The 25,539-nt window shown below is 42.1% G+C and overlaps 1 protein-coding gene across 7 annotated transcripts in view; it reads left to right on the forward strand.

Moving 5' to 3' along the window:
- DGKG (diacylglycerol kinase, gamma 90kDa) overlaps positions 1–25,539 on the forward strand; it is a 261,627-nt gene that overhangs the window by 33,379 nt on the left and 202,709 nt on the right. For 3 of the 7 annotated variants that reach the window (XM_006869748.1, XM_006869750.1, XM_006869753.1), the window contains one exon: positions 14,073–14,368. In XM_006869748.1, coding sequence (XP_006869810.1) covers positions 14,302–14,368 — 67 coding nt within the window. In that variant the 5' untranslated portion in view covers positions 14,073–14,301. Of the gene's footprint in view, positions 1–14,070; positions 14,369–25,539 lie in introns of those variants that run through there. The other 4 variants (XM_006869749.1, XM_006869751.1, XM_006869752.1 and 1 more) reach the window with 3 other exon arrangements.

Here is a 25,539-nt window from a genome sequence, read left to right on the forward strand (position 1 = left end):
TGAGGATTTTTGTTTTCTTTACATTAAGATGTAATCCATACCGAAGGCTGTGCTCTTTGATCTTCATCAGTAAATGTTTTAAGTCCTCTTCACTTTCAACAAGCAAGGTTGTATCATCTGTGTATCCCAGTTTGTTAGTGAGTCTTCATCCAATCCTGATGCCACGTTCTTCTTCATAGAACCCAGCTTCTCGGATTATTTGCTCAGCATACAGGTTGAATAAGTATGGTGAAAGAATACAACCTTGTTGCACAACTTTCCTTCTACACCTGCCTAAATCCTGAGCAGAAAACAGTCTGTACTCAGGTTTTACTAAGGAAGATTTATGACATCTCTTCCCACAGTTCTGTTACTGAGGGAGGCATGAGCTGCTGGTGGTACTAACGGAGTTGTCATTTTCTGAACTTTTCAGGGGTTGTTTTCCCCTTTAGCCCTTCATCACTTTGTATTAGGAAACTCTTATTATCTGTTTTGTGCCTTCTCTAGATTATGTATTTGGTACATTTTGTCACAAGAAATTAATTTCAAAAAAAAAAAAAAAAAATACAGATTGGAAAGAAAGGAAAATCCTGAAGTGAATATAAGTCATAACATGGAACATTTTAGGATTTGTCAGAATGCCAGGCTTCTGAAATCATGGGGCTCTGCTTTCTTGTAATGTCTCCTGCCTCAGGAAAGTAGAACTGACTTGGGAAACTCACAGTCTGTGTCCTTGAGAGGGCCCTTAAGGAAAAGCAATAACTCCAGGCCCTGCTCTAGTTCTGTCCTTTACATTGAGGCAGAGCAGTGTTCCAAAACAGCGGCCTGCATTAGAATCTCCAAAACTCTGTAAAACGAAGATTGCTGGACCATCTCCTGAATCTCTTCAGTAGGTCTGTGATGGAGTGCTATAATTTACCTAACACATGAAGTCCTGGTGTGGCACTTTAGGATAAGCATTGGACTACTAACCACAAGGTCCTCTAGCCACTCCTTGAAAACCCTATCTAGGGTCGCTAATGAGTTGGAACCAACTTGGTAACACTTAACAACAGCAACATATTCCCAGGGGATGCTGTTGCTGTTGGTGTGGGGCCACACTGTGAGAACCACTGATAGAAACTTTTTTGGTCTGACTCTCAGAGAAACATTATACATACAATCTCAATCACAGCCTTGTAAAATGTATCAGTATTACTATTATTTACATTTAGTGGTACTGACTAACTTGCTTAAGATCATATAGCTGTTAAGTTCACAACATTTAAGTTCTGGAGTCCTGGTGTGGCACTGCAGGTTAATACACTGGACTGCAAGGTGGAAATGCAAGGTTGGTGGTTCACACTCACCAGCTGCTCCTTGGAAACCCTATACAGAGTTTTGCTATGGGTCGGAACTGACTCAACAGCAATTAACAACTCTCTAATTCCAAGGCCAAGTTTGTACTTGATACAGAATCCAGTGGTAATATCACTTTAGCATTTCCACTGTAGCGCCCCTAGTGGCAAAGCTGAGTGAAGGGTCTCTCAGGTTTGGGCAGGAAGAGGGGGCCTAAGTCCTAGTGTGACACTGTAGGATAAGCACTGGACTGCTGACCACAAGGTTGGTGATTTAAATTCACTAGCCTTCCTCAGCAACCCTATACGGGATGACTATGAGTTGGAACCAACTCAATGGCACTTAACAACAAATTAACAAGGGCAAGAATTTTTTTTAAGGTTTCACAGTTTACTTCCAAAATTCCTGAGTATTTTAAACTCTAGTCCATTTTGTGCCCATACTTAGTATATTATAACCCCCGTTGTTGTTATTGTTAAGTGCCATTGAGTCGGTACCGACCCATAGAGACCTTATGCCCAACAGAACGAAACACTGCCCGATCCTAGGCCAACCTCATTACTGTTGCCACGCTTGAGTCCATCGATGCTGCCACTTGGCCAATCCATCTCGTTGGGGGTCTTCTTGTTTTTCTCTGACCCTCCACCTTACCAAACATAATATCCTCCAGTGACAGGTTCCCTTCTGACAGTAAGTCCAAAGTATGAGAGACGAAGTTTGGCCATCTTGGCCTTCAAGGAGCACTCTGGCTACACTTCTTCCAAAATGGATATATTGGTTCTTTTGGCAGCCCATGGTGCTTTTAGTATTCTCCTCCAACACCATAACTCAAAAGCATCAATTCGTCTACGGTCTTCCTTATTCACTGTCCAGCTTTCGCATGCATATGACATTATTGAAAATACCATGGCTTGGGTCAGGCGCACCTTAGTCCTCAAGCTGACATTTTTGCTCTTCAACACTTTAAAAAGGTCTTGTGCAGCAGATTTGCCTAATGTAATACGTGATTTGATTTCTTGACTGCTGCTTCCGTGAGTGTTATAGTTGATCCAAGAAGAATGAAGTCTTTGACAACTTCAATCTTTTCTCCGTTGATAAGAATGTTGTTTATTGGTCCAGTGGTGAGGATTTTTGTTTTCTTGACATTGAGATGTAATCTATACTGAAGGCTGTGCTCTTTAATCTTCATCAAAGTAAATGTTTTAAGTCCTCTTCACTTTCAGCAAGCAATATTGTATCATCTGCATATCGCAGGTTGTTAATGAGTCTTCCTCCAATCCTGATGCCACGTTTTTCTTCATAGAACCCAGCTTCTCGTATTATTTCCTCAGCATACAGGTTGAATAAGTATGGTGAAAGAATACAACCTTGTTGCACACCTTTCTTAATTTTAAACCATTCATGTTCTGTTTGAACAACTGCCTCTTGGTCCATGTACAGATTCCTCATGAGCACAATGAAGTGTTCCGGAATACTCATACTTCGCAATGTTGTCCATATCTTGTCATGATCCACACAATCAAAAGCCTTTGTGTAGTCATAATCCCCTGCACCCCCTCAAATAACACTGGCTTTCCAGAACCATGCCATGGTTCTTCCTCTGGCTTCCTGCTTCCTTTCAGTGTGCGCTAAAGCTTCAGGATCTGCTCTGCTGGATCAGTAAAGGCATCAGCACCTATCCCAGGACCTGGCTCTTACATACTCAATACCTCTTCATCCAGAGGTGTTATAATGAAAACTAAAAACTTTGGAATGAAACAGTCTTGGGTTTAAATGCCAGTTTTGTCACTTATTGGTGGGTGAACTTGGGAGAGTCACTCTGGGCCTGTTCTTACAGCTACAAAATGAGCACTTAAAAAATCCCTTCTTCATAGGGTCTGAAGAGTAATACAGATGATGTGTAGAAAGTACTAGATGCCTGGTGGTCTATACTTGGAGGTTGCTACTACTGCCTGTGATTGAAGTGATTCGTTGATGGGTGGATAATGAATTGAATGAATGATCTCCCCTCAAGGTGGGATATCGAACCACTCTGCAGCCTGACACTGCCTGCTTGTGCCAAAGGCATCCATCCCCTTTATAGCATGGTTCCGCTTCTACCCAGAGCCCGCCACCCTCTCCCAGGTACTGGCTCTCTTCTGCACCTGGGCAGCTCACGTTCATTCTAAGGCTGCCAGTGAGCTGCAAAGTGCACCTCCAATGCAAATCCTCTCTGATTTCTTGTGGGTAGTATCCAATCCCAAGTCATTTTTTATTTTTATGTTTGTATAAGAACTATATGCTGGGGATTACTCATATTTGCTATTCATAAACCTAAGTTAGCTCATGACTAAGTTGCCTGAGGGCTCTAATTTGGTCATCTGGGAAGTCAGACTGTTTCTAGATGCTCGGCAGCACTGCAGAGATCCTCCTGCCCCCGCACCCAGACAAACGGTTAGAATCCTATGACCTAGGAAGGTCACTTTGTTATCATCACAAGGTCGGGCTTGTTTGGAGCTGGTCATGGTTTTCAGCTACAGCTATTTTTGCTTTCTAATTAGAAATTATAGTTCATTTCACTTCATCATTATCCTATTAGTTGTGGAGGATATATAGTTAACCCTATAGCTTATAGTAGAGTCCTGGTGTTGCATTGTAGTATAAGCAATGAACTGCTAACCACAAGGTCGGTAGTTCAAACCTACCAGCCACTCCTTGGGAAGGAACCCTATACAGGGTGACTATATGCTGTGTCATTGTAGGATAAGCAAGGTCGGTTTGAACCGCAAGATTAGCAATTCACACTCACCAGCCACTCCAAGGAACCCTATACAGGATCACTATAAGTCGGAACCAACTTGACCACACTTAACAACAACAACAACAACAACACAGGTTACAGTGATCTATATTTGTATTCAAGGCTTCTAACCTATACGTTTCCAATGAGTAGACCTTAGGACATGAACAGTAGTTAAAGCTTGAATCATCCATACCATGTTGGATACATATATACATAAACAGATACATCCATAATCTGTGCTTAAAGTGCTTACATAGTTGTTTTGAGTATCTATTATGATGTTAATTTAGTAATTTAGCTAATTTAGTGACTCCACAGCCATCTTATTCTGCATGAATCTGTGCAGCAGGAATTCAGACAGGGCCCAGCAGGAAGTTTCTCTGTATTACACATTCTGTCTGCTAAGACTGCAAAGTCCAGCGTGGCTTCTTGTCTCACAGTGTCCAGCACAGCAGCCAGGATGGCTTGAATAGTTGACTGAGTGAGGGTTGGCTGGCATGGCTCGATGGGGTCTTATATCTGGAGCTTCAGTTCTTATCATCAGCTGGTTTGCTCAGTTTTCATCCCTGTAATGTTGACACCTCCCTCTGCCCTGGTAGCCTCTCATGCGATCTTTATGTGACATCTCTAACAAGGTGGTTGAACTTCTTACATGTCAGTTTCGTGCTTCCAAGAGCACAACAATGGAAGCTTGCATCCCTTCCTAAGGCTTAGGTTCAAAACTGGCACAGTGTTAACTGCAACTGCATTCTCTTAGTTAAAGTAAGTCATAGGCCCAGCCCAGGTTCAAGGGGAAAGGATAAAAAGGGTATGAATATAAAGAGTCATGATATTGAGGGGACCGCCCAGGTAACAAACTACAACTGTAATGACAGTTCACGGACGAATTCAAGTAGTTTAAATAACATGCAACATACTATTGGGTCAAACATAATAAAGTAGTGAAGTCAGTTACAAGTTTGTAGGTCACTATTTTAGCACTAAAGTGTGTATATTGAGTAATGTGTTTTTCTTATAAAATAAATGACTCAGAAATTACACTATCAACAATTTTACTCACACTTGTTTCTTCTTCTCCCCAATTCTTTGTTATCACCAAGTGACTTTTGTACTGGGAAGCATAAACAGGTGTGATAGGATCTTTTGTTCCACCCAAATGGGGTCTCAGGCAAAAAAAGACTGAGAACCACTCTTCTAGCGGTCAAGGGATGAACTCTTAGAATTCCTGTAGTAACAGGAGCTATAAAGCAAATAGGGCACTATTCCTACCTCAAAGGCACTGAGAACCTAGTAGGGAAGAAATTTGGCAAATATGCTATACTAGGTACATTGGAGATCAGAGAAGATTACCCAACCCAGGCTGAACAATTTGAGGGAGATTCTTGGAGTCGGTTGGAATGCCTGGGTTATGCAAACAGTTAATACACTTGGCTGCTAACCAAAAGATTAGAGGTTAACTTCCAGAGGTGCCTTGGAAGAAAAACCTGGTGATGTACTTCTAGAAAACCAGCCATTGAAAACTATGGAGTTGCCATGAGTTAGGGTCAACGAAGGCAGCAGTCTCGTTGGAGTTGGTGATACTGGAACTGAAGTCTGAAGGTTGTGTGGGAGTCACAGGGTAGAAGATGGGGCAGCAAGAGTAAAAGCTCAGAGATGGGGCCATTATCAGAATGTGACTCGTCTCAAGTCTGGGAAGAGAGGGCATCTTGTCTCACTAGCTTTTAGTCATCCTTCCCTTATAAAAATATACTCATTATGAATTTATTAGAAATCTTTGGATGCACATAAATAAGCTCCCCAGTCTAATGTCATATTCATGAATTAATGTTTTTATGGGAGCCAGGAGGAGGTGAGGAGGTGTTTGTTCTTGGATAATTGGCTATGGCTGATTCATGCGAATGAATAGAGAGACCTGGGATGCAATTCAGTATTCATTGAATATGCCTTCATCTTTCTGACTTGTGATTTCCATGCTGACATCTGTAGAGAACAAACAGAGTTTGATCCAGTATATAAAATTGCAGAGCTAAAAAACGTGTTAGAAACCATTATTCCAACCCCTTCATTTTATAGACAAGGAAACTGAGGCCCAGGGATCTGCAGCAGTTGCTCAGAGTGGCAGAGCTGAAGTGAGATAAAATATCCTTCTCCCATCTGAGCCAGACAATATCCAATCTGAGTTTTATTTAGAAAGCCCTATTAAATTTTTTTCTGTCAAGAAAGATGCTCTGCGTGGTAATAAGAAGATTGTTCACACTGTACAGAGCTTGTAAGAGGGGAGTGATTGGGCAGCTGCTGAAAGAGAAATGCAAGTGCTGTGGGCCCAGCCTGCCTCTTGAGTGTTCGCTGTCCTCTTTATCAAAAGGCAGAGACACAGAGGTGAGATGCTGGGTGGGAGCTTTGTCAACACATACCGATTCAGGACAGTGTTTGAGGCCCCTAATTTTCTGATGGAAACAGGGAACAGAGCAGTTCCTTTCACTGTAAAGCCAAGTACTGAGCCACAATGGAATGACAATATAATTGTATGAATATTTGCTGAGTTCCCTTTGCAACATTACACCTATTCAGTAAGGGTATCAGCTCCTTCAGGAAGCTTTTGCTGCCCCGCCCCCCAGGACTCCTTCAGAGACATGAGAAAGCCCCAGAATTCCCTATACGTATCTCTGTCACTACTCTTCAGCATGTGTGTTAACCAACTGTTTATGTCTTTGCCTCCCTCGTGGGACAAACAGCTACCATAAAAGAGAAATATAGAATTGTATGGGAAACCAGTGTTTAAAAGATTGTCTATGATGCACTATCTTTTGTGTGAGACGATAAGGAAATAAGAAAAGACATGTGTATAGTATCTACTCATTTGTGCAAAAGAAAAGGATAAACTAGAAATGAATGAGGTTAGCTCCTATGAGGGGGTGGGAATGAGGTGAAAAGGAGGGGGACAGGAAAGGAGTAAAGCATTGGGGGAGATCTACTCTTCCCTGAACATACCTTTCTGTATAACTCTGTCTCTTGGATCACAGTAAAAAGGTATAAATGAGAATTGAGGGGAGCAGGGGCTCTAACATGAAATACAAAGAAAAAGTATATGGGAGTGAGTATAGACTAACCTAAGTAGCATTTGAGGTATGCCTTCAGGCTAAAAACAGAAGAACTGTAAGCAAACTTTAAACTCTGTAGCTTGTTTTCCAGAGAAGTAAGGGTCAGCTAATTTGAAATTCTTGGGGGTTTTTGTTTGTTTGTTTTTGAGTTTTGGTGTGGTTTTTTTTTTTTTTTTTTGGATTCTAAGATGTAGTATGTAAGTACATTGTAAAAAAAAATGGAAACAAAATTTCTCACTGTTGGAGAAGAATGCTTGAAAATATGGAATGAGGGGAAGTCTATAGAGTTAACCTTGCAGTGTCGGACTGGTACCAATATGACTTCAAGATTTTTAAGATAGATAGATAGATGGGTGGATGGATGATACATGGATAGATGTATATGGATGAAAGATGGATGAATGGATGGATGGATGGATAGAGAAAAGTGAGAAGTAGGCAGACAGGCAGAGACAAGATGTATATATGCGGGTATTTCCTAATTCTGTCACTGAGAGCATCTAGAAGCAATGACATAATAAGCACATCTGTACTCAAATCTTGGTTTCAAACACCTTTCTCTAGTAAAGGAATCAAAACACCTTGGAGAAATGACTGATTGCAGGACTAGGGCAAATAAAGTAGATGAACCTGAAATGTTTCATTATGGTAAAGAATAAGGATATGCTCTAAGAATGACCAGGGATATATACAAAGAACAACAAAATGAACCTCCATTGGCCCAATCTGGGACAATTTGAGAAACAAAACAAATAATGATAACAACAGATTATAATCCATTGAATAAAATGGATTTATGGGGTCCTGGTGTGGGGCTATAGGATAAGCACTAGACTGCTAACCATACGGTTGGCGGTTTAAAGCCACCAACCAAGCTGCTCCTTGGAAACCCTACACACAGTCTCTATAAGTCAGAGCTGACTTGACAGCACTTAACAACAGCAATGTATAAATATATTTGTGTACTTATGGTGTGGTGCTGCAGGGTAATGTACTGGACCACAAAGTCCGTTTGAACCCCAAGGTCAGTGGTTCAAACCCACCAGCTGCTTCTCAGAAACCCCACTCAGGGTCACTATGAGTTGGAACTGACTCGACGGCACTTAACAACAATGTTATATATGTAAACTAATATAAATAAAGAAGGTAACACTCTTCTTTACAGTAGAATTCCCAACTAATACTTATAGAAGGAATGATTAAAAATCACTCTTAGTAATAATTAATCTAGGCAAGAATCATCAGTGATGCTAAATCTGGTGGTGGCGGTGTGCCATGAAGTCAGTTCTGACTCATAGCAACCCTGTATAGGGTTTCCAAGGCTGTAAACTTCATCTTTCTCCCTTGGAACAGCTGATATTTCAAACTGCTGACCTTGAGACTAGCAGTCCAATAAAATTTTGGTAAGTAGTTACAAAGTTACCTCAACCTGGAGTATGATAAGTTCAAGTCCATCAACTTTTGGCACACTAGAGATATTCCATCTATCTACTGTTGGCTGATTGCTTAAACCTCCAAGTAATGCAAAGTGTGTTATATTTGCCATTGGAATCCCTGGGCCGTGCAATGGTTAAGTACTGAATTACTCATTGTAAAGTTAGTGATTCAAACCAACCCAGGAAGAAAGGCTTGGTATTCTGTTTCTGAACAGTCGCAGCCTTGAAAATTTCTACTCTTCAGTACATGAGGTAACCATGAGTCAGTAGCTCTATGTTTTTATATTTGCCTTACGGCAATATAATTACTTATTGAATTCCCACTGTCTAACAGGTAGGAGTTTTGGGGGAGGTTTTTTTTTTTTTTTTTTTCATATATTAACTCATTTAATTCTAACAACAACCCAATAATATTTTTTAATTGGTATTCCCGTAAGGATTTACACCCTCGGAAACCCTGTACAGGGTCGCTATGGGTCGGAACCGACTTGACGGCACTTAACAACAACAACAACAAATCCCCATTTTCAAGATGAAGAAACCAAGGTTCAAGAAGCAAAAATGAAAAACCTTGTCTAAAGGTCAAAAAACTAGTGAGAGGTAGAACCAGGGTTGGAGTTTCCTGATTTCCGAGTTCAGTTTTAGTTCTTGTTTTACCATGCAGTGTAACTGCAGATGTTCTGAGAATTCTCGGTGTAGAAGTCTGCAGAGCGATGCTATCAGAGCAGCAGTCTGAAACAACAGCAAGCACTGGTGGTTTCTTCTTCTCCTCATCTATTTACTAAATGCTACACCTTATTTTTCTCCTCTGCAAAACAGGAATCAGTTGTTGTCAAGTTGATTCCATTTCAAGGACACCTCATGTATGTCAGAGTAGACCTGCATTCCATAAGATTTCCAATGGCTGATTTTCAGAACTAGATTGCCAAGACTTTCTTCCCAGGAGCCTCTGGATGAACTCAAACCTCCACCCTTTTCATTAGCAACTATCATGTTAACCATTTTCAATACTTAGTTTTCATGGGTGCTATGTAGATTAAATGAGATAGCACATTAAGCACATAAACCAATCCCAAACCTACAGCTGTTGATTCTGACTCATAGTGATCTTAAACAAAGTAGAACTGCCTCATAGTTTTCCTGGTGTGGCACTGTAGGATAAGCACTGGATCACAAGGTCGGTTTAAACCACAAGGTCAGCAGTTCAAACTCACCAGCCGCTCCTCGGAAACCTTGTACAGGGTTGCTATGAGTTGGAACCGACTCGACGGCAGTTAACAACAGCAATCTTTACCGAAGCAGTCTGCTATCAACCAAAAGGTTGGCAGCTAAGTACTTACTCACTGCACTACCAAGGCTGTTGTTAAGCGTCATCGAGATGATTCCACCTCATATCAACCCTGTATAGAGTTTCTGAGGAGTGGCTAGTGGTAGTTGTGTGGCACTGAGTTGGTACCAATTCATAGCGACCCTGTATAGTGCTTCCAAAGCTGTAAATCTCTACGTGAGCAGAAAGCCTCATCTTTCTCCCACAGAACAGCTGGTAATTTCGAACTGCTGACCTTGTAATAAGCAGCCCAGACTATAGTCCACTATTCTACTATAGCTCCTTTGTAAAGCTTTGTAAAGCACCTTTGTAAAAGAGCAGCTGGTGAATTTGAACTGCTGAACTGTGGTTAAAGTCCAGTGCTGAACCTACAGCACCACACCAGGAATCCATTTGCATCTTATATGTTACAAATGAACAAAGCAAAAATATTTGATGCACACATATAAAACAAAGCAAAATATATGAACATTCATTTAAATATCCAAAGGCCAGCCACCTACCCGTAGGCAGTAGGCATACAGTCTTCCTCAGTCCATGGGCCTCGAGTCCGCAGCTGCTCTGTCTCTCCATGCCACCACCTGTTGCATGTTGTCTCTGCTGTCTCTGCTTTTCCAGGCAGGGATCCCACACTCCACTCATGCTCTTCCTTCTTGATGGTCCTGATTTGTGTGTGTGTGTGTGTGTGTGTGCAAAGCATATGTTGTTATTGTTATTAAGTGCCATCAAGTCGCTTGTGACTCATAGAGAGCCTGTATAGGATTTCCAAGGAGAGACTGGTGAATTTCAACCACCAAGCTTGAAGTTCAAGCTAACCTTCAGGTCCAGTGCTTATCCTACAGCTCCACACCAGGACTCCTGTGTAAAGCATATTGTTTGTTGTTGTTGTTAAGTGCCATCATGTCGATTCTAACTCATAGCACCCCTGTATAGGGTTTCCAAGGAATGGCTGGTGGATTTGAAATGCCAACCTTGCAGTTCAAACCAGCACACAATCAAATGCTTATACTACAGTGCCACACTAGTATTCTGTGCAAAGCATATAGCACAGTTTAAAATAAGTTTATTAAATGATAGCACCAGCAGTGGTAATAGTATTTGTAATGGTAAATTCCCTTCTGTGGTAGAAAATGTGTCTAAAGGCCACCCCTCACTTTTGGACTGAATAGATAAGCAAGAGCTTTGTGTATCATGAAAAGAAGATTAAATCTTCCTTTATAGGCAATAGAAACCACTGAAGAATTTTATTACAGGGAGAGATCAAGTCTCATTGGCAATTTAGAAAGTGAACCAAGGGAAGGAGAACAAAACTCGAGGCAAGAAGACCGGTCAGGAGGCTGTTAGCAAAAATCAGACAAGAGATGATGAGGGTCTGAGCTAATGAAATGGCTCTCAGCAGAGAGGAGGGACTGTACAGTGGTGACTATGTTTCACCTGAGAGACAGGGCCAGAGCTTCGGATGGTCTTCAGGCCTCCCACATGGGTGTCTGCCATCACAGGGCATAGCCAGAATACAGAGAGGGAAAAGCATGGGCTCCAAGATGGGGCGATTGAGAAATATAGGGAAGTTACATTAGACAGCTGGAGATTCATTTCTGAATGGAGGAGAGTGCTCGAGGCTGGAGCAGCATGAATACCTGGGCCTCACTGAAGCTGTGGAAGTGGGTGACATCTCTCAAGGAAGGGAAGTAGACTGAGGAGAGGGCTGAGAATCAGATTTTGGAAGCACCAATATTTAGATGATAGTAAAAGAAGGGACTAACAGAGACTGAAGATAAACACTCAGGAAGATAAGAGAGGGTGAGGCCCAAGGAAGGACTGAACAGTGCTTCTGGATTTGTCTATTAGAGCTCTGGTGCCCTTGGCAAAAGCAGGTCCAGAGGATCCATCCACATACAGCCCACCAGAGGAGTAAGGAGAGAGGGGGACTTTGTGAGGAGAGATGGTAGCCTTTGAATTCCCTTTCATACAAGGATCTCACTTCCTTGCAAGTCATTCCAGAGTACTGTTAAGAGTTCCAAGTGTTGCAAAGTCTTCCTTACAAAGCCAGAATCTCTCTCCAGTATCCTCCGTCAGTTCTAGTTCATGCCTTTTTGGTTTACACCAAACAAATCTATAGACTTCTACACAAATACACACACAGAGAGAACACGATTGCTTTATAGTCAGTCTCAACTCATGATAACTGCATGAGTTACAGATTAGAAGTGTTCTATGAGGTTTTCGTGGCTATAATTTTTGCAGAAACAGATTGCCAGGCCTTTCTGCTGTGGTGCCTCTGGATGAGTTCAAACTGCATGCCTTTAGGTTAGCAGTCTACCACAACCATTTGCACTACTTAGAGACTCTTCCACAGATTGTCCAAATATGCATCTCCAGTGGCTCATCTCCCCCGACCCTCCAACCATTCCTCACATACTCAGGCTCCTCCTCATACTCTGAGGTTTGACACCCAAGATGATCCTATTTTGTTTAAACTGGACCTGTTCTTTGGTCTTATTTCTCCTCCCTTCGTGTGGTTGGCTTTCCACCCTTATTTTTTTAACTTCCCCCCAGTATAAGAAATACATTTTTGCATTGATTCGTGTATATGCACATACATGAAAGAAAAGCCTCATGAAACAGTCCTTAACCTTATTGCAGGAGATTCCATTCAATCATATTTTATGTTTTTAAATGCTGGTCCTCACTCACTACATTCATTTTACAACCCAATAAACTGACCTCAGGTAGCGTAGTGGTTACGAATCGGGCTGCTAATCTCACAGTCAGCAATTCAAAACTACTAGCTCTTCCGTGGGAGAAAGATGAGGCCTTCTACTCCCGTAAAGATTTACAACCTCAGAAACCCTGTACAAGGGTCACTATGAGTCGGAACTGACTCCACAGCACATAACAACAACAACAACAACAGTGCAAAATAATGCACCATGCTAAGAGACTCTTAAGGAAGAAAAGGCAAAGTGTTTTTCGGAACTCATCCACCTTTCTTCCCCCACGTTCTTCTGCAATCAGGCCAGCATGCCTTCATCTAACCTCCTTTTTATTTATGGTTAAGAAGATAACTGATTCATTCACTAGGATATTAGCCAGCCTCGAGGTGTATATTTTTAAAGTGACTCACTAGAAGAAGATAAGCAGTCATAATGGTATAATTTAGAAACCACCTAACATAATTACCCCAAAGGCCACTGTCCTTCTGCTTACTCATGAGACCTCTGCCTGCCCGAAACGTGTCCATTCTAAGACGATGCCTTTATTGTTGCTGTTGGCTGCCATCAAGTCTGTGCCAACTTATAGTGATCCGTGTAGGAGAGAGTAGAGCTACCCCATAGGACTTTCTAGGCTAAACTTTGTGGAGTCCTGGCATGGCAATATAAGCGCTGGACTACAAACCTACCAGCCACACCTCGGAAACTACACAGGGTTGCTATGAATTAGAACCGACTTGATGGCACTTTAGCAACAACAATTTTATGGCCACACAACACCAAGTCTGTCTCCTGTGGAGCCACTGGATGGTTTCAAAGTGCCAACCTTTGAGTTAGCAGCCAAATGCTTAACCATGTAGCCATTTGCACCACCAAACCACTGCCATTGAATCAATTCCAATTCACACCAATCTTGTATAGGGTTTCTGAGGTTGTCAATCTTTTGGGGAGCAAAAAGTCTCATCTTTCTCCTGTGGAGTGACTGGTAGGTTTGAGCTGCCAACCTTGTGGTTTAAAGTACTTAGGCCACAGCGCCACCTGGGCTCCTTTTGGTGCTGCCAGGACTCCTGTATTCCAAACTGTCTGTCTGCTTTCAGAGCCTCCGTCAGACAAGGGGGAGAGCCCTCCCTTGGGAAACATTGCCCCTTGTCTATAGGTCTTCCTATGGGCTTTTTTTTTTTTTAACTAGAAGAAAAAGATAATCCACATATTTTAGCACAGACTCTTTGGAAGAAAGATCTGGTAATTGACTTCCCAGAGGTCACATGGAAGTCCCTCTGGAGCACAGTTGGTCTCTGACACATACAGGGTCCCTGTGAGTCGGAGTCAACTAGACAGCAACTGATTTGTCTAAAGACTCTCATTCTCACTCACCATGCCTTTTCTGCTTCTACCCAGGAAGGACCAGGATTCCTGAATTTACCTTGACTGAAGACAGAAGTACTGCACAGGTCAATCCTCTGAGAGGAGTCGCTGCTGCTGTAGACACTTGAGTCCTCTGAGAAGTCTCCAGAAGTGCTAGTCACTTGTGTACCTGCAATGAGCGAGGCCCTGGGCTGGACCTCAGTTTCACCTTGGTGAACAAAACTCCATTCCTGGCCTCAGGACACCCACACGCAGTGTAAAGATGAGTGGAGAACGGTGGGTCTCCCTCACTCCAGAAGAATTTGACCAACTCCAGAAATACTCTGAATGTGAGTAAATAGATTGATCTCCCTGAGGTGGGGGTTTTCTCTTGTAGGAAAAATCATTTTCTAGTGGACTGAGCGGTGTAATCATCACAAAGTCACAAAGAATAAGGTCAAGCTGGACAATATATATTGCTTTATAAATATTGAGTTATTGTCTCTAAACATAAAAACATAGTGATTTTTAGGTTCTGTAAGTAATACATGCTGTGGTACTGTGGGCTAATGCGCTAGATTGCAAAGTCAGTTTGAACCACAAGGTTAGCGGTTCAAGTTCACCAGCTGTTCCTATACAGTGTCGCTGTGTGTCGGAACCGACTCAGTGGTTACCAACAATAACAACCATGGAAATTTGGAACATAGAAGGGGGAAAAAAAGAGTGGGCTAAAACTTGCAGATAAATTCTACTAACATTTTGGAGCAGTCCCCTCATACATATTGCATTACATGATTGAGTTTACACTGAACATACTATTTTTAAAGTCTATATTTTCCACTTGACATAATATCATAGGTCATTAAAAACTCTTCATAGCTAGTAATAATAATAATAACTCTTCATAGCTACACCACACTGTATTGTTGTGGAGTTACTCAATCATTTAATAGACTTTTGTGCTTGGGTCCAGTGATTTCTTTCAGTAAAATACTGGATTCTTATGTCTGTCTGTTTCTTGATTTTATTCTGGAAAGGCCTGCACTTTCACTTGTGGCTCTTTATTTCCTGTTAGTTATCCCCAGGAACCATATCACAGTCGCATGCAGGCACTCAGCCGTACCCCCATGTTATCATTGATAGCAGCCTTCAAGTCAGCTCCCGACTCACAAAGCTCTCCTGCACAGTAGATTAAAAAGGTTGCTGTTTGTATGCCATCCCCATGATCGGTTGTGGATCAGATCACTGTGAACCATAGAGCTTTCATCGACTGAGTTTTAGAAACCTTTTGTCCCTTGACCATCTTAGTCTGAAAAGCTCACTGAAACCTGTTTAATATCATAGCAACATGCAAGCCTCCACCAATAGAAAGGTGTTGACTGCACTTAAGTCACATTTAATGGGAATTGGAAGGCAAGAATTCTACCACTATACCACTACCAAGCCTCCCCTGACCCCAGCCCCTGGTCACCTTAATCATAACTAGTGACAGCAATTTGCCCCAACTATAGCAGAATGTCCGCTGCCCGCTGCAGTTGGCCCACACGTAATGACCACTATTGGTTGTGCAATGGTACCGGCTTATCTTGCACAGCTCGCAGCTTCGCTGCCTTCTCCATCCATTGTTCCAATCAGAGTCACCGTTCATGTTAGTCACAGGATGCCTTCATAAATCACTAAGCCTGAATGAAGCATGTCCATCTGACCTACAAAACTTGCACTGATGGCCCTGCCACAGGGCGGGCAGCTTTCATGCACAGTACTGGCCTGTGAATTGGGTGATTGGCTTGTATGCCAGCCCTGGCTCTTGCTCTCTGCAATGTGACAGTCCTAACATCCCTGAGCCTCAGTGTCCTCTTGTGTAAAATGAGAAAATTGGACTAGGTAATCTCTCCAAGATGGTCCCTTCCTGGTCTAGCATCCCATGTTTCCACATGCACCCCAAAACCAACAGGAGCCCTTAAGATTACGGGTCAGTTACCCACATGGGACCCTGGGGCTCAAGGTCTTTTGTCTAACCTCTGTGGATTTAAAGTAACTCTGTAAAATGCATTGACAGGGAGCAAGGAATCTCCTTCCAGGGTAAATTCAATTTAACTCACAATGCTCTGTAGGTCAGCAAAGTACCAGGCCCTGTCAAGGATGAAAATGAAGCAGAAAGAAAAAGCCCTGCCTCAAAGAATCAGAATCTTGTTAGGCTTCAGAAATGTGCTTGTGACACAAGTAGAGGCCAGCTTTAAGGCAGCAGGCAAATGCCTGCTGGTAGAGTTGGCACAACCCAACACATAAATGAGAAGGGAATTTTAAATCAGAGGAGGTAGGTATAGCTGGGCAAACTTTATAAAGGAAAGAGGTATGAAATTTGGGTAGTAGCTGGTAGAGAGAGAGAAAACAGTGGAAGTCCAAGGAGAGGGCCAGAAAGGAAGAGAGTGTGTACAGGGTGGCGAGGAGAGCTTCTAGTTAAGAATAAAGAGGAAGACAGCGTGAGGGAGGGAGCGAGGCAGCAGGAGGCCTTGACTTGAGGCCTGGGTGTCAGCATGTGGTTTAGGACCATGGTGGCAAAAGCTGCATTTAGAGACATGAGTCTTCTGGTGATTGTGTCCAGGATGGCCTGGGTCAGGAAGCTGCTGAGCCAAGGATGTCAGACAGTGTCCTTCAGCTGAAATCTAGTCTGAGCTGAGGAATAGACTAAGCTAGTGAGAGTGGTAGTGAATGAATACTGATTCTAGAGGGGGGGGGAGGGCGATCTGTGGCAGAAATATCATCAAAGAATATGGAACCAAAAGGAAGCCATTAAAAATACATCAAACCCCCAATTCTGTGGGCATTGACAATATTAGGGTGCAGGGATTGTAAGAATGGCTTTGGAATGTTGGTTTTGAGATGGAGATGACACACCCACTTATTAATTCATTTTCTTCTAGTCTCTGGAGGAACAGCAATGGATAATATACACTCTCCACCCTCAACACCAACAACCCTCAGAGCTCACAATGTGGTGGGGCAAGATGGACAGGATTCAAGTGAAAGTTGTTGTTGTTAAGTGTCGTCAAGTCAATTCTGACTCATAGCGGTATAGGGTTTCTGAGGAGCAGCTGGTGGGTTTGAACCGCCGACCTTGTGTTCACAGTCCACTGCTGAACCGACAACGCCACACCAGGAGTCTAAGAAGTGAGAAGCACAGAGAAGACCAGGTCTAGCCTAGTGGGATGTCTCCTGTTGTAAATGTTGTTTCTAGACTAGAAATGCTAAAACCCACTGTTGTAGAGTGTATCCCAACTCACAGCGACACCGTAGGACAGAGTCAGACCACTCCACAGGATTTCTGAGGCTGAAAATCTTAACAGAAGGAGACTATTTCTTTTTCTCTCTATTGTATTCAAAGCACCAACCTTTCTGTTAGCACCCCATGCTTAACCCACTATGCCACCAGGTCTGCTTTATAGAAACACTAGTATTGTTGTTGTAAAGTGCCATCAAGTCAGTTCTGACTCATAGCGACCTGTTTTAGGGTTTCCAAGGAGCAACTGGTGGGTTTGAACTACTGACCTTGTGGTTCACAGTCCAGTGCTGATCCTACAGAGCCATACCAGGAGTCCAGTATTTGTTTTATTTGTTAAGTGCCGTCAAGTCAGTTCTGACCCACAGCGACCCAGTATAGCATTTCCGAGGAGCAGGTGGTGAGCTTGAACCACCAACCTTGCCAACCAACTTTGCAGTTCTGCACATTAACCCACAGTGCCACATCAGGACTCCAGTATAGTAAGAGGGAAAAGGAGGTCTTTCAGGCAAGCAGAAGTGGCTCTGGCAAGGATATAGAAATGAGGCGCAGATCATGGGAGCCTCATGAACTACAAGCTGTTTATAGATTAGGAGCACATGGTACGAGAAGAGTTATGGGAAAGAACTGGGAAGATAAGAAGAATCCCATTGTAGATGGTTTAGCTTTCCAAGTTAGACATCCTGTGGGCAGCTGGAGGGAGGGCACATGGGGGGATGTGAGTGTGAATGAGGGATTAGGCTAGAGATCTGATTTAAGAATTATTGTGTGGAGACAGCAAGGGAAGAAAAAATAAGGATAGAGGTACTGCTCAGAGCAAGAATGTTTGGAGAGAATGGAGAATGGGACTTAAGGTATGCCCATAATTGGGGATCAGATGAGGAAATAGAATCAGTAAAAGACATAGTGAGACAAGGGGCAACTAGGGAAATAAGAGTTACAGGGTCAAGGGATCTAAAGAAAGGAGGTATTCCGGATGTGGGAAAGCTATTGGGAGGCTGCAGGTTGAAAAGAAAGTAGTAGGAAGGGGTTGCTTTGTTCTTCAGCCATCCTATTTGTCCTTCTCTGACCCTTCTTCATGTTGGCCATGCCCCAGACTAGGCCAGGTTCTCTGGCACTATTTTTCTAACAGGAGGGGGAGAAAACATGCAATTCTTAGAAAATGATTACCACATTTTTACAAATAGCATGCCCACATAAATAATGTGCACACACATATAATGCATGGAAATGAGGAAATCCTGTAAAAAAAAAAGTTCTGGTGTAGCGCACCCATGCATAAATGACGCCTGTCTTGTGACATTTCCACAAGTGAGTTTCCACTTCATTCAACCCCATAGTTTGAAAATTTTACTTTTATCATATTTGTAAAATAATGCTATTATACAAATATGATAAGAGTGGTCAAGAAGTCATGGATTGAGTTTTGTTGTGGTTAAGTGGAGTCGCTTCTGACTCATAGTGACCCTGTATAGGGTTTCTAAGAAGCATCTGGTAGATTTGAACTGCCAACCTTGTGGTTCTCAGTCCCATGCTGATCCTATAGCACCACATTGTACATTTGTTTCTATTCATTTATATTGGTTATTGTATCCCTCTCATTTTTTATTAATTAGAAGTTTGAATCTACTGAAGCCTGTCCATACTATAACTTAGAAACTTAAACAGAGTGAAGCTAGCACAATGGCATTGATTGTTGTTGTTAAGTACCTTGGAGTTGGTTCCAACTCATAGTGACCCTGCACAGGGTTTCTGAGGCTGGAAATCTTTACGGGAGCAGAATGCTTCATCTTTCTCCCATGGAACCTCTGATAGTTTTGAACTGCTGACCTTGAGGTTGGCAGCCCGACTCGTAACCACTACACTACCAGAGCTCCTTATGGTACTGATAGCTATCCATTATTGTTGTTGTTAGGTTGTTGTTGCCATCCATTGAGTCAATTCAGAGTGATCTTGTATAGGGTTTCCAAGGAGCAGCTGGTGAGTTTAAACGGCTGACCTATTGGTTCGAAGTTCAGTGCTGATCAATAGGGATCTCAGTTTGATCTGTGCTAGCATAATTATTACAGTTGTCTTCAGACTCTGACTTTTAATTGGAGAAGTAAACAAAGCAAAACTGTTACACAGTTGCTCTTGGGTCAACAGTTGAATGTGAAAACCTTATCAGATCACCTTAAGCAAATCCATTAAGCTATGCTGCTATCGAGTCAGTTCTGATTCATAGCGACCCTGTATAGAGTTTCCTAGGAGCAGCTGGTGGGTTTGAATCACCAGACTGACAGTTAGCAGTCCTGCTTACCCGACAGCAGCCACTTCAGGACTCCTATTAAGCTATATTTGTTGCTGTTGTTAAGTGCCGTCAAGTTGGTTCTGATTCATAGTGACCCTGTATAGGGATTCCCAGAAGCTACTGGTGAATTTGAACTTCCGACCTTGAGGTTCAAACCAACCTTGTGGTTCAGTGCTTGTCCTGCAGCACCACACCAGGACCTAAACTATATTGTTGTTATTATTAAGTGCTATTGAGTTGGTTCAGGCTCATAGCGACCCTATATAGGGATTCTGAGGGGCAGTGTAGCACAGTAGGATAAACATTGGACTACAAGGTCAGTTTGAACTGCAAAGTCGGTGGTTCAAACTCACCAGCTGCTAATCGGAAACCCTAAACAGGGTTGCTATGGGTCAGAACTGACTCAGCAGCACTTAACAACAACATTTCATAGTCTAGTGACGTCTTATTAGAGCCTATGTCTTTTGATCAATGATCATGAGTCACCTTAGTTGTATGTATATATAAGTATATAAAAAGACATATTTCTTTTACAGCTCACACTTGTGTTTTGAAATATCTTTACTAGAATCATCCAGTTAGGAATTATATTATGCATAATATTTCCATTTATAAATCTTAGAACCCTCTAACATCATGTCAGGAATTAATCACAAATCCTACACTACCAATTTCAAACTGAAAAGTTGTTGCTGAAGGCAGAAGAGTTCAAGGTTGGAGAGTTGTCCATTCATGAATGGAGAAAGGAGAAAAAGGAGCTAAAGAAAATGTATCTGTGAAAACGCATACATCATGGGCCCAAAACTGAGCTGGAAAAAGATTTGAAAGAGTAGATTATTTCTTGAAAGGAACACAAACAACTTGTCTCTACTGTCACAATTCAGTTCAAACTCAAGATTTTGGCAAATGAAAGAGGACGCTTGGATTTTTTAATTCATGAAAAGCAATGGTCTTTCAATGAGAACGAGAATCACTGTAGGCCAGCAACTTCCAGATGACTGGAAGCAAAAGATGATGGCCAACTTCTGTGATTTTTCTCCAAAGGCATCTCTGAAGTCAGTATTCTGCAGTGGACAAGATTCTGATGTCTTTCAACATTCCAGCCACCAGGACTGCCGCTGCTTCAGGTAGAAAAACTAATCTGTAGGATCAACACTGGACTGTGAACCACAAGGTGGCAGTTCAAACTCACCAGCTGCTCCTCAGAAACCCTAAACAAACGTCATTATGAGTCAGAACCGACTCAATAGCACTTAACAACAGCAACAACCAACAATGAATTCAAGACCACAGTGAAGCAAGTCCCTTTGTGCCTACTGGCTGTTGTTAAGTGTCATCAAGTCAGTTCCAACTCACAGTGACCCTGTGTAGAGTTTCAGTGGGGTGAAATTAAAGCCACGGAAATAATGGTAGTTTCAAGTGCTGACTTTGAGGTTAGCAGCCCAACTCGTAACCGCTGCACTACCAGAGCTCCTTAAAAGTTGTTGATGTTATGTGCCATGGAGTCGGTTCCGACTCATAGTGACCCTGTTCAGAGTTTCCAAGGTTATAAATCTTTACGGGAGCAGAAAGCCTCATCTTTCTCCCTCGGAGCAGCTGGTAGTTTCAGACTGCTGACCTTGCGGTTCGCAGCCCAATTTGTAACCACTACACTACCAGAGCTCCTTAAAAGTATGGATAGATAAATGTTATAGATGATGGTTAGGCAAATAGCTACCATAAATGAAGTTTCCATGAAATAAGTGTTTTCCCAGTAACATTAAATCCATTGACAGAAAAAAAAACTGCAGTTGAAGTTGGCAACATGTAAAAAATATTGGTATCGTATACTTAAGAAAACAACACGTGAGGATTGCATGGTTTGCAAAGATAATGTGCATGTTATTTGTGTAAAATATGGAAATCATCAAAGGAACCCTAAAACAGTCACTTCTACCAATTTTAGATGTGTTCTGATATTCAGTCAGATTGCATTGCCATAGCAACTGCTCTTCCATAATCACGTAAGTAGGAGCTTTACAATAGCAAAATGACTGAACTGTACAGTCTGAGAAATGAGAAGTTTCTCCAATGCAGTTACTGCTGCTGCTGTGTGCCGTGGAGTCAGTTCTGACTCATAGCGACCTTGTACATGGTTTCCAAGACTGTAAATCTTTACGGGAGCAGAAAGCCTCATCTTTCTCCCGGAACAGCTGGTAGTTTTGAACTGCTGACCTTGGGGTTTGCAGCCCAATTTGTTGCCTCTACGCTACCAGAGTTCCTTAATGCAGTTACTAGACAGTATCAAAACCTATACCCATTGCCATTAACACCAAGAATTTCAATACAAGGGCTCTTAGTGTGTTTCACAGATGTAGTAAAAGCCTACACCTTTTCTGGTAGGTATCCTTCTAGCTATATATTTCCAAGGGCAGTTTTAAGATAAATTATGTATGTATATACACACACACACACACACACATATACGTATATGGTGGTGGTGGTGGTGTGCCATGGAATAAATTCCGACTCATAGCGACCTGGTGTGGTGCTGTGGGTTAATGCGCCAGACTGCAAAGCCATTTGAACTGCAAGTCGGTGGTTCAAGCTCACCAGCTGCTCCTCAGAAACCCTATACAGGGTCGCTATGGGTCAAAATCGACTCAATGGCACTTAACAACAACAACATAGTGACCCTATATAGGATTTCCCAGGAGCAGCTGGTGAATTTGAACTGCTGACCTTACATGTCGTTCAAACTGACCTGTGGTCAAGTGCTTATCCTACAGTGCCACACCAGACTCCTTTCTTCCTGTAATATGGAACAAGCATGACCATCCCAATCCCTTTTCTGTTGTTATCAAATGTTGTCAAGTCAGTTCCAACTCATAGAGACCTTTATCAGTATTCCGAGTAATAGCTGCTGGGTTTGAATTGCCGATCATTTAGTTAGCAGTCCAGTGCTTATCCTACAGTGCCGCACCAGGATCTCTTTTCTAGTCCTTTATTCAACAAATCTTTATTAAGCTTCTGTTTTCTGCCAGGCAGTGGGCTACATGCTAAGGATATGAATGAATGGCAAGTAAGTGTCAGTGTTCATGGAGCTGACAGATCTTGTGCATGCCACATTCCACCCACTCATTTGGGGTCTTATTTCTTCTCCTGGATGAAGAGGCAAGTTCTTTTGATGCAGTGCTCCTGACTCCTGACCCTGCATCTCCATTATGACATGACCTTCTATCTCTCTAGGACCCTCAGAAAACCCTTCTCTTGTTTTTGTGTGTTTCGACGTGTTCTGGAATCCATGACAATCCATAGAAACCTTACTCATATATAATAGCCTTCATCAGAAGAAGAAAAATTAAGATTTTTTTTTAAATGGGCCAGCTTTCACCCTCCTTTCCACCTCTCTTTGTGTCTCCACCTCCCTCCCCCAGGTGAAGCATCACTATGGCCTTCCCATTTCATGAATATGTCCCTCTACCCTCAGAATCATGGTCCTTTCTCTATTGTGACAGATGAGACTCGCCAGTGAGCCACAGTTGAATATTGTTTAGCTCCTGCTCATCAAAAGTGAGGTCCATGAACTAGCAGAATCAGCATCACCTAGAATCTGATTAGAAATACAGACTCTCAGACCCTGACCCAGAATTTGTATTTTAACCAGACTCCCAGGTAACTCATATGTACATTGAAATTTGAGAAGCTTTTAGACAACTTAGAGGAATAGAGAGTTATCAGGCACTTTAAAGCAACATTTTCATACATGGGTTCTCAGATTTGCTTTTGTAAGGATTGATGTCTGTTCACATGTAAAGTTAAACAGTCCAACTAGTGCTCAAATACTCAGCGTTCTTGACTAAAACTAAATTTTGGGTTCTGGTTCCACAGACAGCACAGCTGATGCTCTGCTCTAAATGTTGAAGCTATTTGTCTGTTTGTTCAGATGGAGGGCATCCCTGTTCCACACAAAGGTGCCTATGAGTAGGTACATTTTCTTCTTAAAAAAGCTTTGAATTTGCTCAAACACTAGGAACCACTGTTTGATTAAGATCCCAGATTCTTAGCACATAAAGTATGAAAGAGACGATTTTGGATTCAACACTTTTGAAGGCAGTTGTTACCACTGGCAGCCTTGATCACACAGAAGAACCCTATAAACATCTGCATGCTGATGTCCCCACTAGGCTGGGATCAACTGCAAAATGTACCCCTACTTTGCCAAGCAAGGAACCCTGGCAGAGTAGTGGATTATGTCATTCCATTGGAGAAAGATGAGGCTTTCTACCTGGAATTTACAGCCTGGAAAACCCTATACTTGATGGCACACCACCTTGCCAAGCAACTAAATAGGTTGACCTGTTGGATAGATTCCTTTAGTGTTGTTCACTTAAACAATGAAGAATGTTTGCCATGCACAACAATTTTACATTTACCAAAGTTAGAAGCGTTTTTTTGTTTTGTTTTGCAATAATTATCCAACAAGTTCAACTTCTTCTTAAGATAGTCTCTCATTTATAACAATAGAATCACAGAATGGTTATTCTCAACCTTGGCTGCACATTGAATCCCTAGGAAGCCTTCAGATACACTGATTTCTGGGTCCCCCAAGAGATGCTGACTTAATCTGTCTGCACTGAATCATGGATTTCAAGGTTTATAGTGCTCCCTGAGCGATTTCACGTGCAGACAGGATTCAAAGCCATTGTAATCTGCCTTATCTTCTGACTGACATGTAGATTTGTTAAAAATATGAGTGACCTGCTCACTTGCTATATGCACGTGACAGAATCACTTATATTCTATAAGCTTCAGCTTTTTCTTCTATAAAATAGGGGTAAATAGAACATAGTGATCTCTCTGTATATATGCTCTGTTTATGGTGCGGTGCTGCAGGTTAATGCGCTGGCCTGCAAAGTGGTTTGAACCTCAAGATTGGCAGTTCAAGCTAACCAGCCACTTCTAGGAAAACCTATACAGGGTTGCTATGAGTCGGTACTGACTCAACGGCCCTTAACAATAACAACAAGAGCATAGTGATTTAAGTAACATACACAAGGTGACTAGGCTAATACCTGATGGTGGTGGTTATGTGCTATGAGTCGATTCCGACTCACAGCAACTGTATAGGGTTTCCGAGGTTGTAAATCTTTACTGGAGCAGAAAGTGTAATCTTTCTCCCATAGAACCACTAGTAGTTTTGAACAGCTAACCATGAAATTAGCAGCCCGACTCATAACCACTACTCTACCAGAGCTCCTGAGGATAATATCTAGCATATAAATAAAATTAAAACAAACAAACAAACCTGTTGCTATGAAATTGATTCCAACTCATAGCCACCCTATAAGACAAAGTAAAACTGAATTTTGGAGTCATCAAAATGTGATAGTAATATAGAAAGTGAAACGACCTCCTATATTCTCAGTCAAAATGCCACCTCTGTACTCCTTTTGCAGAAGCCACACTAGAAGGAACCATGTCTCCATATTCCCATGTCTCCATGTGTGACATTAACTGAATGCTGACCTAATTCTAAACCCTTCCATTCTCTTGCCAGAGTGACCTTTAGAAAATAGAATCCTAATTATTTTATTGCACTATTTAAATAACATTTAATGATTTCAAACTAATGTCCTACCTCCCTCATAGAGCATCCCAGACCCCCACCCCAGTCCTCTCTAACTTAATTTTGTCTCTTCATCACTCTATATAGAGCTTCGTATCATTGCCTCAGCATTAATTATACTTTTCCTTGCATTGGCAAGTGTTCAGGGAGTCACAGTAAGTAGTAAGTAGCTATTAAGGAAAAGAAATATAGACTTTTGAGCCAGACTACATCTGGTTTCAAACCTTGACACTTAATTTTTCTGAATTTTAGCTTTATCTGAAGACTGCAGAAAACACTGTATTATTTGGATGGCTTGGTAGGCGGGAGTAAAGGAAACTATGCAGTAAAGTTCCACGAGAAG

This window comes from Chrysochloris asiatica, unplaced genomic scaffold, assembly GCF_000296735.1.
Source record: "Chrysochloris asiatica unplaced genomic scaffold, ChrAsi1.0 scaffold00135, whole genome shotgun sequence".
Lineage (NCBI taxonomy): Eukaryota > Metazoa > Chordata > Mammalia > Afrosoricida > Chrysochloridae > Chrysochloris > Chrysochloris asiatica.